Genomic DNA, 16181 nt, shown 5'->3' on the forward strand with positions numbered 1-16181 from the left:
CAGTAATCAACTCTTCAAATCTCAATTCTGTAAAGGACTTTTACTAAATACAAGGTAGGAATTGAAAAAAAAATATTTGTAAAGGCAGAAAGACCTGGATTCTCCTGCAAATGATAGCAGTTCCTGCAGGGAAACTGCAAGGAAAGTGCATTATCCCACTCCCTGCTGGAGACCCAAATATAGTGTCTTTAGTAGGCAAGAGATTTTAATCTGATGAAGCTTATTTCCCTGCAGATGAGATAGAGACTGGACAGCAGTAGCAAAGCACATTTTCTATTTTCATGTTGTTTGTTTGATTTTAGGGAAAAAAGGGATAGACACTGAAAGGAAGTAAAAATTGAAAAGTATGTCGTTACCTGGTCTACCAGGTACTGCATCCATTCACAATTGTTTAAATATATTTTCTTCTTCCTATTCATCTTAATTAAATTTACTAACATTTAAGGCTTAATTTCATTTAAATATGGACAGTACCAAGGTAGAGTCAGACAAAGCAACCTTTTCTGAACACAAAGGAATGTCTTCTGAAAGAAAGTAACGTTGTACCCTGTCAAGCTGCCCTCAAAGCCACAGGAAGCTCTGTAGAACAATTCTGACAATGCACATAAGTCACATTAATGTGCAAAGAAATCCCTTACTAGAGCCCAAATATGAATTTCTGTGTACATCGTTGATTTCAACAGGAATTTGGCTGGAGCATGACTCATTATCGTTTCAGGGGACTAAATTCATTAGTGCCATGTGAACACTTCCAGGGAAACCCGTCAGGTAAAAATTCTTTCCGGAGGTTTTCCAAGGGAAATGTTATGCAGCAATTGCCTTCTTGTAATAATTAAAGCTGGGAAAGGCATGTCTCTTCTACTGACCTCTCAGCTTGCTTGGTACAGTCCTCAGCCAAAAATGTCAGGGTCACTGTTAAGCAGAAAAACCTGAGGAGCTGGTGGCCTCTGCTCATTAAAGCATAATAATCCACTATAGACAGGCTCTCCTCTCATCATTTGAAACCTCTAACAAAGTGTCATGGTTTAACTTCAGCCAGCAACTAATCTCCCACAGAGCCACCAAACTAATAAAGTGTCAAATGGTTAGACTAAACAGGGATAGACTTCTCTAAAAAGCCCAGGAAAAACCACTTAAACCACTGATTTTATCAACCATATAGTATCTGTAGAATTGACAACATGAAACCTCAACGAAATGTGATTTTTATCTCAAGTTCCATTACATGTATTTAGACCTGCAACTGAAGAATATTGCCTGAACATGTAATCCCAAGTTAAGGTTTGTTTGATTGGGGTTTTTTGTGGGTTTTTTTTCCCACAAGGGCCTATGTATTCAGCTGTATCCTGTGTCACAAAACCGAGGCAAAGGGCTCACAGAAGAAAAAAGCACATTGCCTACTCCGACCCTAAGCCCTCCTGCATTTCATGTGAGATGTGTTCTTTACATCCCCTTCTGGGGGAACTTCTGGTTCTGCAGAGATTATTGAGCTGATTTTGAACTTATGCAAAAATTCAACTTCTGAAAAAACTCAACACCTCATCATCTTCAGCAGCACGTGCAGCCCAGTGACACCTTAACCATTCTGAATCTCTCCAAAGCATGTCTGTGAAACAACAGAAGGCCATGCTTGCGCCACGAGCAGAATTTAACAAACACTGGTACAAAATGCCAGTATTCGACTTAGCCCCACAAATATGACAGTTAAATGCAAACCTTTATTACTGTATTTCAGGCAAAGTGCACCTTCTACTGCCCTCAGCGCATATCAAGCTGGTCTCTCAGGTCTGCTGAAAAAATGGCGCACACCGTTACCACTGGCAGTGAAAGAAATGCTCCACTAGTTGAAGTATAAGTATAGCGTGCCTGCAAACACCTCAGTGGCCTCAGATGAAATTTAGCCTGGAAGGTGTAAGAGGAACAGAAACATGGACAAAGGAACACATGCGAGTTGTTTATAACAGAATAAATGCCAGAAGAGCAGCTTGTCTTCTCATGGTTTTCTGTGGGTGAGTGGTAGGACAGAGCAGTTACACTAAAGCAAATAGTAGTTTTGCTTCCTGTTCAGCACCATCTAACAGGTCTGAAGCACTAGGGACCAAATAAGGAAACACATCACAATGGTGAAGATCATGTTACAGTACTGCTAGAAAAGGCAGTATAGTTCTGGAAGAGCACAAATGCCAAATACAACTGCAAAATGTAGTATTTGCACACTTCTATGCTGAAGTGTGTATGGGACAGCTTTTTGGTAGCCTGCTTCTCTGTGAAAAGGCATAGACAGACTTCTTTCTATGTTCCATCTCTATAGGTGCATATGCAGGTCAAAAATTAATTTTGTGTTTACATCAATAAATTGCACTTTATGTGGAGATCTCAAATCACTTTATGAATGTAAAAATAACTTTTCCAAAATTTGCCAACAAAAAGAATAGAGGCAAAGGAAATTTATGTGACTTACCCACATTCATACCAAAATAGCGAAATCTTAATTCACTCAGAGGACCAGGCAGCCTCAACACAGTTTTCAAGAATTTTCAGGTGTAAAACTTCCAGGAATTTCATACTTCAACTGGATTTTTGTTACTAATTTCGTCTATAAGGGGTGGCTGAAACATACATCTCTCTGTATGAAAACAGATTTTATTAGTGCCATCTCCTGGTGATAAAACAAAACTGAAAAATCATTAACTAGAGTTGAAGATTCTCGGAGTAAAGCAAAAATATAATAGTTTGATCTGGTTTGGTTTTCTTGTTTTTAATGGATTGAAAATTTGATTGAGGCATCAAATTTTCCTCTCTGTGGACTTGGAGGATACAAAACGCATTAGCCAATTTTAGGATGACATAAATAAGCACCAGTGACAATGTAGGAAAACCGCAAGCTGTCATGATAGTGAAAACAAGTGTTCAGAAATCTATTGATAAATACACCCTATCCCCTTTATTGGGTTTGCCCTAGTCAGAAAGAATAATATTTGGACTAGGAAAATCAAAGAAAAGGGAGCCTTACTCAAACACACACCTTCGCTATATTGCATTTTGGATTGCTGCCATTAATTTTAAATCTCACTGTCCAAGTCCACAAAGTGGAGGGTAAAGGGTATAAGACACAGTATGAGAGAAGTTAAAATACACTCAACACAGAATGGGTAACTGTTGGCAACAGGCCTAATACTCTTGAGTGGGTTTACAGCTCTTGTGTAAAGTAGCTCCTTTTTGGCATTAAGCCTTAGACTCTTCAGGGCATTCTTCTAAGTTGCTTGGGGCCTTTAAAACACACAGTTTTGGCATCACCAGCTTTTTTTATTTTCTTCAACATTTTGTTCTTAAACATAATTCTGAATATTTAAGATAAAGACTGTAAAAGTACAGAGTCAATGTAAATCATTTCCTTGTGTCCATTATTTCTGTTTAAGAATTGTCTGAACGTCACTTGTGTTCAGGAGTTGAACCATGCCTGAAATATGAAGGACGGGGAGAAGAGAAATAAGCCTGAAATAAGCATTCCAAAGGAGTGTCTTGCAACAGGAACCTGTGCATAAGCCAGATTTACTTTACATAAAAGTTAAGTAAACTTCTTGCACATTCTAGGAGAGGCATACCAACAGCAGCAGTGAACCTGCTCAAGGCCAGCCAGGACTGCTGGTCATCCAGCCCCTAAAACTAATTGCTGATTTAAACTCAAGGAGTCTCATGTTAACAGCTGTACCATTCTGAAAAGTCCTAGACAAGAAAAAATAATCAATCAAGGCCCATCCTTATTGTCTACAGAATGGGCTTCCAGAAACAACTGCCAGAGCTGCAATGTCAATGCATTCCTTGTGTTGATGGATTATATGTTGTTTTGTCAAACATATCAAGGCCACCAAAAGTTTTGCAAACCTGAAAAATGGGTCAAGCTGGATAAAACCAAGGTCATTATCACTTACTTTTTTATACTTAAATATCATCAATAACCAGGCTTTAAAACTGCTTGGTTATTGATTATAGAAAACAACTAAAAAAGAGTCTTGAGTAAAGCTTTCTGCATAAGGAACTGCACAGAATACTGATGAATGTCTTTTTTTCAGACTGCGCCAACTGACACATAAAAACAAAAGTACTAGAGAGCAAAATAAGTATGTTAAAGAGATTTCAAGTGTGGCTCAAGCTGCTTACTGATTAACACTTCAGCATATAACACTCCTCACAGACCTGTGTGGTTATTGTTCAAAAGTGAAACAAGGCTCTTTTGGCAACTGGAGACAAATTATCCTTGCTGACCAAGTTCACAGTTCTCACACAGCTTAGTAGCACTGGAGCTGTTTCTTATTCCAGAGTCTCTAAAGGGAAAATAAAACCAAATAAAATACTAAGATGTCTGTCACCTACTTCCAGGATAAGAAAGATTCCTAATGATCTCTAACAGAAAACAAGCTCATCTTACACATGAACAAATGAGCTAATTGATTCATTTTACTATTAAAAAATTTACAGTCAAATATGCAATATGCAAGAAAGCAGAAAATAAAATACAGTAATGTCTTTATGTCAAGGAATGGACAACACTACAGAAACCTCAGAAAAGGATGACAGTTGTCTTTTCAATGCCTGGAAAAGGACAACAAATCTGCACAAGTTTTGTATTTCTTATTGAAGTTCCCCATCTGAGGGGCAGATGTCCAGATTTGCTTCCTCAAGTTCCATTTCAGTCATATCTATTTCAAATCTTCACAACTGTAACACAGTCTTCATCACACACCCACATTCTGACTGCACTGGTTTTAGTAGAGCACTGAAGGTAGAACAAAAGGCCAGACTGGTTCCACGGCTTGAACTCCCCGCACATGCAGTGTCACCTGCTGCCAGGGAGAACGGGGGACACAAGGAGATGGCTAAGGCACTCACAGCTGTGAGCTGCTCACAATTACTGAAAATCCTGCCAGACACACCAGCTCAAAGCATATTCACAGGAAGACCAAACCCCAGGTTTTCTGGCCGCCCCTCCCCTCATCCTCTCCACCAGTGGCTGGAGGTGCGGCAGCTGCACTGATGTCACTAGCACCACGTCAGCATGGCATTTTGGTCACCGTAAAAATTCTTCCTCAGCCAAATCCAGGCTGCTTTAAGGCTACAATATATTGTATTACTCCTCCTAAACTTTGAATGAATTGTCATAACATGTTCTGAATCTCTGTGATTCAGATTAAGGACCCAGCTTCCCGAGCTGGATCCTCCCTCCCATAGTGTTCACCAATAATGTTGAGGGAAAAATCAAACGTGAGCTCCCTAGTTATTCCCACAGCTACCTCCTGCAACTACCTACACCAGCAGGGATATGTTTATCTTTAATATTTCTCAATGAACTTCAAAAATATCTTTTCATTGACTGACTATGAGAAACGAATTGAAGTGTTGAACATACTGGTGCTTTCAGAAAGTATGTGCGGTTTTCAGAAAGACTTGGGAAACAAGAGACACAAGAACACTCGAGATACGCCTGAACATGGTCCAGCTTACACTCACAAATCCATTGTCTTCACATAGGAATGAGCAAGACAAGCAATAAGAATATCTACTAGGCTTCCTAAGAAACAAAATCACTATTCAGATGTGCACAATATGCTGGTAGTAAATCCTCGAATACATAACTTTTGGATATCACTGCACTAGACGACAGTTCTAATTTGAACAGTTTGAAATGTATACACCTTAAAATAAATTACTTTCTTAATAGAACATTCAATTAAAAGCTGGCTTTTTAAAATTATACTATTTTATAACAAAACTTCTGCCCAAAGAGCTGCATTGATGAAAGATGTTGAAGACCAGCGCTGGTATCTGAAGACCACAGTATTTTACCATGTCCACAGTGTTTATATATAATCTTCCCTAATGCCAGCCCTTCAGCTGAATTTTCTATTTGCTATCCTACCAAAAAAGTTGACTATATCACATGTGTGCAAGCTAATTAAGCCAAGAAGGAAAAGCAGAACTGACAGCATCCAGGAGCAGAGCAATTGGGCACGGCAGACAAAAACCCCAGTTCAAAATGCACAAACCAGGGACACTGAACTGGCTGATGTTCCCTTCACCTTCCCATGCTGCTCCGTAACACATACTGTAGCAGGTGGATTAGCTATTATGGAGGTCTACTTCAAAGATCTCAGTATGGATTCTCAGTTTTAAATGTACAATTTTGAAGACAGCAAGAATCAGGCTCTGCCTGAAGTGAAAGAGAGAAAAGTTCCTCCAAAACTATCATGTGGGGGGTCCCCCTCTTTTCACTGTGTGTGCTGTGGATTTCACCCACCGCCTCCACCACTCTGAGCACCAGTTCAGTGATCCCAGAGGTCACACAATGAATATGTATATGTGTTACCACCAGTCTGACTCAGCAGAGCACTCAACATGCAGTTAACTTTCAACTAGCTCTGGAATGATACTGGTTCGAGTTTGCAAGCCTTGTGGAAGAGGGACAGACTTCCTAAATTTTCAAATGGAAGTAGTTAACAAAAAGAGGAAATTGAGAGAATCAACACACTTGTAATAAAATGGGAAGTCTTTCTCCTTTTCTCCACTTCCACTTGGATATCAACCTAAGCCTTTTTAAATTTATTTAATTTATTTCATTTTAAACCTTTCCATTGTTTTCTATACATTAAATTCTCACGTCCATGTACAATAAATTTTGAAAATATTATTAAAAACTCCTCCAAAGTAGTATACTCATCTCCAGAACAACCAGAGTCAAGAAGTATTGCAAACTTACATGTTCCATTTTGACTTCTAAGATCTAAGAGCAGACAGTCAAGTATGTTTTCATCAGAAGCAAACGCACTTACTCACAGAGAACCAGACTCCAAATTCTGTGAGTGTTATGCATCATTAATTTCTACAGCATAAACAGTGGTTTCAAGAAATGCATTGCAAATCTATGGTCAAGGCAAAGCACTCTAGAGCATGTCCAGCCTAGACACCTTAAAAAAGCATGACTCTTGCTGCTTTCATCAGTAAGCAGCTGTTAGTCACCAGTGGAAAGGTGTGTTCATGCATCCACGGAGCATTCCTGATAGCACTGACAAAAATTCTGGTGTCATAGAACATAAAAACACTCTCTGGATTAGTTGAGTCAAAATGTTAGGTTATTCTGTTTATAAAGAATCTTAGGACAACTCAGTGATTCCAAGCAACTGCTGTGTAACACAAAGTCCCAAACATAATCAAATGATGAGTTTCATTCATGGAAAATATCAAGACATCTTGTTGCAGTGTCTCTTCCTTGGTATGAAAAGAGAAGTAAAGAAGAGACTGGCTCCTATCTGCTTAAACCAATCCCATCTATATATGTGTGATTGGAAAAAAATACTGATGGCAGTAGAAAAATGTTTATTATCTTCACCTCAGCATGGGGAGAAAGTGTTTGAAAATTCTTGCTGTATTGGCTTTAAAAACTGTGGGACTGGCAGTTCTGGGGGCTGTGGGACCTGTCACACATAAAGGTCATATCATTCTCATTTGTAACCACACATTTCTTGGAATTTAGGGCAGGGGAGTGAATAAGACAGTCAATGGAGCTGCTCTGAGGAGCTATCCCTCCTCCAAGTGCAGGCTGGCAGACAAGTTTCAGTAGCTGGGATTGGGGTGCTGCTGTTTGAAGATGGGCAGGGTGCTCCTGCATGAATTCTGACTGGTGAGATCTACTGTCCATGGATGATTCTAGATCCCTGAGGAACACCCGCTGTCCGATGGCCCAGCGTGACCTCCCATTACTTTTTAAGAAGTTAATGTAATCAAAGGGTGTTTTAACAGACTCATAGCTATGACTGATATCAATCCAAAGTCAGTGAGAAATCCATTGTGTATTACACCTGTTTAAAAAATACATAAATAAAAATAAATTATGCTGTAGTAGGTAACAGATGAAAGAGTACTGCACATGACTGTTAATTTTGTGACTTTACTGGTTACAAGAAACAAAGTACAAGCTCTGTATGGTCTCTCAGGAAGAAAGAATAAAGCCAAGCAATGACTTAAGCTCTAACACAAAGAAAATCTTTTTTTTCCTTTCTCTGCTCTTCAAAAAGCTGAAGTTTCCAATAAGGTCAGCTGCCTTCACATTACCTAAATAAGCCATAACATTGAGCAAATGCTGATCAAGTACAATAAGGCAGCCAGAATTGAAAAGACCTTCTGATAGGGAATTGTCATTAGGATGAACTCATCTACTGCAATTTTTTTCTGCTATCTCCTCAGTCTATGCTGAAAAGCACATGCAGTAGGGAAGCACCTGACAAAACAGGAAAAATGGCAGTTCACATCCTAAAGGATATGCATAAAACAACATGAAGAGAAAACAGCAAAACCACAGAAAAGCCTCTGTGGTCCCTCAAACTCTGTGGCACTTCACAACACAGAAGTACTGGAGGGAAGCACAGCACAGAAGCATTCATAAACACAACTGCAATCACTTTGAAACTGAATGCTTATTATGAGCCTATAGATATGTCATAATTGAAATACAACCACATGGTAGCAAATTTTCAAGGATTTCTTTGCAATTATACCAATAAATTTTGGACCCTGGCTGTTCATCACTTATGTTTTCCTATTTAAATCTTCGAAGACAAGACTGGCAAGGGGTTTGAGATCATCTCAGCCACAACCTACTCCAAGGCAGAATCTACCAGATATAAACATTTCCTGAAATAAAATATAGTTTTAGGCAAAAGCTGCACTTGTCATTTTAAGTCACTGGGCTAAGATACCATACAGATAGAGTATAATTTCAGCCCTAATTCAGCTGAACAGCTCAGGTCCAATTTTCATCACTAGATTCATCTGTTAAGCATTAAGCACATGTTTAAGCAGTTTGTTCAATCATAGACTCAGTGCCTAATTAACTTGTTCAGACAAACAAATTAAGTTGACAGCAACAAAACTGAAGTATATCTTCAATCATGGTTTTAATTCATATGTGCATTAAGGTTTTAATGAAGTGTTATGCTCTTCTTGCAGCAAAACGCTGAACTGTAACTTTGTCTTCAGCACAAAATTTTCAGCACTGAAGCCAGTAAAATTCCAACCAGAATATTCATCACCGAATTTAACAAAAAACCTTCAGACTTAAACCTTTGCTTATTCTGATTCTGTAATGTCTCCATTTCTCCATCTGTGAACAGTCAAAAAACACAAAGCATCCTGTTTATTTCACAAAACTGTGCTCACAGTACACTTCTAGACTGAAAGTCATCTAAATGCCTACAGAGATATCTATGCATGTATCTGAAGTATTCACACACACTTTCCAGGTAAAACTCACTAAAAATGAAAGGCCTAAGCATGTTATCTTCAAAGGAAAGAGCAAAATCCCTAACTAGGAGAGATATGTCTTCACCACACTTAAACGGTCATAGAGCCTTACTCTACATACTATTTTTGATTGTTACATATTTTATGTTGTGGGAATAAAAATGGTAAAGTACAACAACAGAAGTCAGTAGTACTTATTTTCATGCCTGGATGAAGCATAAATCACTCTCTCCAATTCAGCCAAGGACAGGGAGAGCTGAATGTTCTTAAATTCTAAGAGTTCATTTTAAAGCAGAAAGTCCCTTCCCTTAACACAAGTGACTAAGTCTTTAAAAAAGGACACACACAAAAAAAAAAAAAAGAAAAAGAAAAAAAAAAGAAGGCATGTTTTTCTAGCAATGGGTTTATACCATGTCACTATAAACAAATAAAAATTATTCTTCCCTGTAGTTCTTTTCTGCTATTTTAACTACATTGGAAAAGTACAAATATAATCAAGAAAAGATTATAACACACTGAATGCATTAGCTTTACTCAACAAAAGCACTTTTAGTTTAATCAGCAGAATTTTTCTACATAGGTTACACAGACCTACAAGGCTTATAAAACCGAGGTTGATATGCAGTTTGTGTTGTTATAATGCTGGTGTCCCTTGGTATTCTCCTCTAGCAACATTATATCTTACAAGGAATGACAGTGTTCTATACCATCATGTTTTCTCATTAGCTACTGTTGAGGTTTTTACACTTGAAGAAAGGCCTCTGGACTCACAATTTCCTTTCTCATGTTAGCAAACTGTTTTTTGAACCAATTGACCTGCAAGCAGGAAAAAAACAATTTTTTTTTATGAGAGTAGGAACATGTTAAGCCATTCTTCTGCATTTTCTTCCCCTAGTCTCCATTCATACTATATCATGAAAATGTATAACATAACATTGACATGCAAATGAATATATTATTTCTCTAAAATATTAAAGCACCTTGGAGAGCGTAAGTCTTCTCATTTAAAAAATTATTATTTTGTGGTATTTTAATATCAATTTCCATCAGGAAATCAGGACCTTCTCATATTAGTGGCAAAACTGAATGAGACCAAAGCACCAGATTATCTAGAGATGCATTAAATCATATATAAGTAATTAAATTAGGACAGGAATTATTTTCTAAAAATCTAACTACCTTTTGCATCAGATCCAGAAATGACTACCTGTAATAGTAAAACCCCATACACTTCTAATCAAAGTGATCTTGGAAATTGTGAGAGTACAGCACCAAATACAATGGCTTATTTAGAAATAAGCTTTGCAATCCTGAATAGGGTTGAAATTTCATGTATTAAGTTAAAATGCACAAAAATCCCCCCACCAAACAACCAAAAAAATCCCAGAAATAATAATAACCTGAAACTGAAGGGCTGTACAGACAAATTACTTTGTTCTGTCAAAGGAACAGAAGTACGTTCCATCTTTGAATGAAATATTTCTGTCCATCAGTAAGATACTGTAGTGACCTTTTTGTGCTATCACAGATATCAAAAGGACACATGTCCACTGCTTTAAAAGTCTCTTTTTTCCTAAGCTGACATTACTCCAAGTTCTACGACTCAGCATCAATAACATTATGACAATATAAGGGCTCAAAATCCATAGCAATGACTCATAAATTCACTTCCATAAAAATAAAATTTAAATTCAAGCTGAACTGAAGCCTTGGAAAATCCAAATACTTATCCTTCAGAAAGTGAAACAAAAGAATAATTCATAAATCTATGTCTGTAGCACATCTACTTTTCCAGGGCAGTTCTGAGAGTTTTAATCAGAGCTAGCTTACTGCTTCATCCACTGAAAGAACGGTAAAATACTTTTCAATTTCAACAAAAGCTAAATTACTCCACTGTGGAGGTGAATTTAAGGAATAGTAAATCCAGCTCAGGAGATGCCTTCATGGAAGTAGTTATCAGACACTGGCATTTTGCACATGGCACAGCAAGCACTATCCCAAAGGAGGAGACTGAAAGACAAGGCACTGAACCTCCTATTTTTCTTGCCCATTTTTCTACTGGACACATCTCACCTCTACAACAGCTACCAGACACTACAAAAATCAAACATGAACCATAACCCCCTATGTGGAACTGTGCATTCCAAAACTGTGAGTGCCTGTCCCCATCCCAAACATGAACATGGATAGCCAAGACTCTCACCATGTTCCCCTCAACAATTTCCTTGGCACAATTCCAGGAAAAAATTTACTTCCTCCCAGGGCTGAGCAAGCACATGGCCACCCAAAGGATCTACCCACCCTCTGAGCTCTATTCTCCCCTATCAGCCCTTCCATCTATGCATGGCCATGGTTTTTGGAGCATCATCTCTCAGCAGCACCACAGTGAAATACTCAGAAGTATTGACGTCACACCCCTGATGGGCCAGTCTGGGTGGACAGGGCTGTGATGGAGAGGGGAAAGGAACAGGCACCAAAAGCTATAAGGATGCTTCACCTCAGCCCCACTGACTCCCAAGTTTTTTGTGTCTCACAACTACTTGTGAGAAAGACACACCCTAATATAGGTGCAAACCACCATGCATTTTCTAAATAGAGCACCCATGCATAGGAAGTTACAGTGTTTTTATAGTTATCTGGCTCTGGCTGGCAGAACAGAGCATGGTAATAAATTCTCCTTGAAAAGGAAAACCACACAGAGATTTAACTAGGCAAGAAATAACAATTGAGAGTTTGAAATTAGGTTTGGAACAATAGGTATATTAAGAATCCCAACTGCAATAAAGGAAGACAGTATGCTTTCAAAACTGGGGCTAAAAAACAAGCTTTTCTCTCATTGATATAGAATATCTTCCCCATCCTCCATGTGTGCCAGCATCTCAGAAATCAACTACTTACAATAATAAATACATAGTATTAGCATCCACTGTTTTGATCATTTGTATCCATTTCTTGACAGTAGTATTCTTGAAGTACCACAGGGGTCTTCATTCCAAACTGCAGTACTCTGAAAATACATTTTTCTAAAGCTCAGGTTGTCAGCCAAGGAAAGCTAGAAAAGGTCACACAATCTGAATAGTTTTTAGTTCTCGCGCATCATCAGAAAGCCCTCTTGATACAGCATGAACAAACAAGATAAATGATAGCTAAAGCTCTTCCACAACTCAAAGCAACCAGTCCCCAAATATGATTGAGTTTCTCAGAGCTAGTATAATGAAACCTACTAATTACTTATTACTTGCATCACTATAATTCCTAGGAAGATTAGTCACAGAAAGGAATGCCTTTGTGCAAGGGACTGTACAAACACAGAGCAGAGCAGTCATTGATACTGCTGCAACTGCCACCAAAAGAGCAGCCGTGATCGGTGGACAGGATGATGTATATTCTAGCTTAGTTACCATTTTTGCCAGTCTGCCCGAGAAACCCTCTCAAGTTTATTATGTTAATTAAGATCTCCCAAGCTTCCTCTCTTCTACGACCTTAAATATCACAGCAGTGCTTCTGCAAGTGGTTGCTCCAAAAACACAACATGAGCTTTCCAGGAGCAAAGTTATTCCCAGCAGGGCTACCTACAACCCTCAGACAAGGTGGTTAAAAAACCTGAGACAAATCAGGCAGCACTGAGTACCTGAGTCTGAGGCAGGCTTTCTGACATGCCATCAGTAGCCGCAGCATCTTCACCTAGCAAACAAAGGTACCTGCAAGCCCTGATTCGTGCATCTTTTACTCTCAGTGCTGCCTTGTTCACCTTGCCTAGAAAGGCTTTGAACTTTCCAGAAGTGCAGGCAGTATTAGCAATGGTGACACCTTCAGTCCATGCAGGACGCGGGAAACCACCAACAATGTCCCCGTATGAGCCGACGGCAGTGCAGAGCCAGAGGTATGGAGCCATGGACACCTGCCCTGCCTTGGTTCTTCCGCTATGACCACCCTCGTGGGGCAGTGCAGGAGGCCACCACACACTGCCCGGTTGATGGACCGGGGAACAACTACGGCCACCCTTACCACTACCGCTCTCACCCCAGAGATCTCGCAGCAAAGCATGAGCAGCCTTAGCCGGGGCCAAAAGCGAACAAGGGAGGAGGGCACAGCTATAAGCCATGAGTTTCGAGTCTATTAAGTTTAAGAGGTTGGAGTTGCTAGCAACATACATGCCGGCAGATGAAGAGAGCTGTCACCTCACCAAGCACGACACGTCTCTTGCGGACGGGGCCAGTCCCTAGAAGAGAGGAAGCCCCGAGCGGGACACAGCCCGGCGTCAGAGCCGCGAGCCTCCGCGGGATGCGCATCACTCCGGCCGGCACCCCCGGCCGCTCCCGGCTTCCCGCCCGCGCCGCTCCGCAGCCTCCCGCCGCGGGTACCTAGCTCCGCTTATTCACCAGTAGGATGACAAATCTCCCGGGCGGGTGTCTGTCTGTCCCGTCCTTCCAGACAGAGATGCGTCCCCATCCCGGCGGCGGACCGGCCGGCGAGGTGAGTAACCGCGAAGTGACGGCACCACAAGCGCGCTTGTTTTGCTTTCCCTTCTCCTCCGCCCTCCCCGCGCTGACACGGAGGCCGTGAGCCGCCGACTCACCCTCTCCCCGCCGGGGCCGGCGGCGCGGGGCTGCGAGCGGGGCAGCGGAGGGGCCGGGCCGGGCCGTGCCGTGCCGTGCCGTGCCGTGCCGTGCCGTGCCCGCAGGCTCGGCGGGGCGCGGCGCCGCCGCGGGGCTCCGGGCACTCACCTCCCGCCGGCCCCGCCGGCAGAGCGCAGCTCCCGCCGAGCGCGGCCGGCCGTGCCCGCTGTCATGTGCCCGCCGCCTCCCGTTAACCCTTCCCGGGCCCGGGCCGGCCCCGCCAGCCGCGCCTACTCCGCCACGCGGGGGGAGCGGCGTCCCGCCGGCAGCGGCCCCGCCGCGCCCCCTGCGCCAGGGAACGCGTGGGGGCACGGCTGGATAGGGCCGGGGCAGCCGGGGCTCTGGCAGGTGGTGCAGGGGGATTGATGGGGCGGCCATGTAGGGGCTGGAAGGTGTCGAGGGGGAAGCTTCGGGGGGGGACGGGCTGCACAGACGCTAGAGGGGATGAGGGAACCGCGGGGTGCGCTGGAGGCCGGAGCTGTTTGCAGTAGGGGAGCCGGGGGGGATTTTGTGTCTGTGTGTAACAGGAGCGGGGGGAGCTGCGGTGCCGCACCACTCCTGCAGGAGAAATGTTTAGAAGCTCTGGGGGCTGCAGGCTCCCCGGAGGATAGTCTGGGGGCCACACGCTGCGGGCTTCATGAGGAATGCGTGGGGGGTTGCACGGAGGCTGTCAAGGGGCTTGGATGGGACCTAAACGTTATGGTTTTCTCGTACACGGGCACGGTAGCAGGTAAACCAGAGGAACAGGGCTTTGGAAGTGGGAAAGAGGATGAAGGGGCTTAATGTCTGGCGTTTTTCCACCCGGCGTAGAAAGCTGTGATATGCATGCAAGAGCCTTTCTGAATTAGAAGGAAATCTGATTTGGAATTGCAGGACTAACAATGTAATAGCGTGAGCCATTGGCAGTATTGTTGGCAGTATCCACTCAGAGCAAAAGCACAGGGATGCTGTGGCCCCAAGTTGATGATCAGTTCTTGCAGCACCAGTTGCAGCCAAGAGGTAAATGCCATGAAGAGTGCCCATTGCTCTCAAAAAGACTCCTACACATGTAGGATAAGGCCCAGCAACTGAAACATGTTGGTTCTTTCAGTTTGGGTCCATCTTACTCCCCGTTGGTGTAATTGGGGAATTGAGAATATAAATGAGCTGAAGTTGGAGATGAATAAAGCAGCCAAAAAGCCAGGCTGAGAGAACAGCAAATTACCCAATCACTCCACCAGCATGAGCACGTGAGCATGCAGACCTCATGGCAGGGCGTCCTGTCAGCCAGGGAGCCTCCAGCAAGGGAGCCCACTAACATAGATGGGCAATTGAAGATTGCAGCAGGTGTCGGCCTTTCATGCCGAGCATGGCCAGCCCTGCATTTAAAACAATTTTAAATCCCAGTTCTCCAAGAATGAGAATGACACTGTGGCAGTCATTATTGCTTCTTCCAAGGTGAAGGGAAGCCCATATCCCTATTGAGCTGTGAGTGCTGTTAGGAGGAGAGTTGAGGGAGGGGGATGTGTTTTGATGTGTTCACATCTCTGGGCTCCTCAAGGCCAGCCTTGATCCTTAGCTGAATAAACTCTTCCAAGCTAAAGGTCCTTTGTCATTCATTCATATTGCATCCAATTAATGTGACTATGAAGTTTGTAAGAAGTCGGTGTTGCATTATTTACATACCCAAAAAACCTAGTAGACATATTGAGGCTTCAGTCTTTCTATAAAAGTTTCATTGCCTTCCAGTGTTTTGGGATTTTTTTCTAAGTGTATGGACACTTAGAGATTGAGACACTTGTAAGTTTACTGTTCGTAGTACATTTAAAGCAGAAGTATTTTTAAGCTGCGTCTTACTTTAAAAATCATATTAAAAGAACTGACAGCTGAAGGGGTCTTTTCCACATGAAAGCACAGAATTTACTTGTGAGCTCAATGTGGTTTTTTGCTACTGTCTCATTATTGGTGCTATATGCTGTGGGATCTCAGGATTTGAGTCCTGGCATGCCGAGCCCCCGAGACCATCCTTGGGGGGCCCGAGAGTCCTGGAATGTTGCCAGAAGTGTCTGGTGGCAGGACTTTGACCCTACACGGGAGACGACACCTTTATGAAGATAAGAGGGCCTCACCGGGGTGAAGGGTGGAAAGATTAGCTAATTAGAGGGTAAGAAACAGGGTTTAGGATTTATGTACAGGGGGGTTTAGAGGAGTAAGATGGAGGAATTGGGGTGTGTCCTGCCCTCCTTCTTCTTCCTCCTCTCCTCCATCTTCTTTGGCCACGGTGGCATT

At 42.2% G+C, this 16181-nt stretch overlaps 2 protein-coding genes across 9 annotated transcripts in view; one reads left to right on the plus strand and one right to left on the minus strand.

Annotated features, from left to right (window-relative positions):
• The window catches only part of GLIS3 (GLIS family zinc finger 3), a 156095-nt gene extending 141789 nt beyond the window's left edge, over positions 1 to 14306 (minus strand). For 5 of the 8 annotated variants that reach the window (XR_012578122.1, XR_012578121.1, XM_074532843.1 and 2 more), the window contains exon 1: positions 13874 to 14306. Coding sequence is in view for 5 of the 8 variants with exons in the window: in XM_074532843.1 (XP_074388944.1) it covers positions 13874 to 14291 (418 nt within the window). In the remaining 3 variants the exon portion in view is untranslated. The other 3 variants (XM_074532847.1, XM_074532846.1, XM_074532844.1) reach the window with 3 other exon arrangements.
• Positions 13623 to 16181, plus strand: part of SLC1A1 (solute carrier family 1 member 1) — a 107244-nt gene continuing 104685 nt past the window's right edge. Inside the window, exon 1 of the mRNA XM_074532851.1 lies at positions 13623 to 13770. The gene's annotated coding sequence lies outside the window, so the exon portion shown is untranslated. The remainder of the gene's footprint in view (positions 13771 to 16181) is intronic.

The sequence above is a fragment of the Zonotrichia albicollis genome, chromosome Z (assembly GCF_047830755.1).
Source record: "Zonotrichia albicollis isolate bZonAlb1 chromosome Z, bZonAlb1.hap1, whole genome shotgun sequence".
In the NCBI taxonomy this organism is placed as follows: Eukaryota; Metazoa; Chordata; class Aves; order Passeriformes; family Passerellidae; genus Zonotrichia; species Zonotrichia albicollis.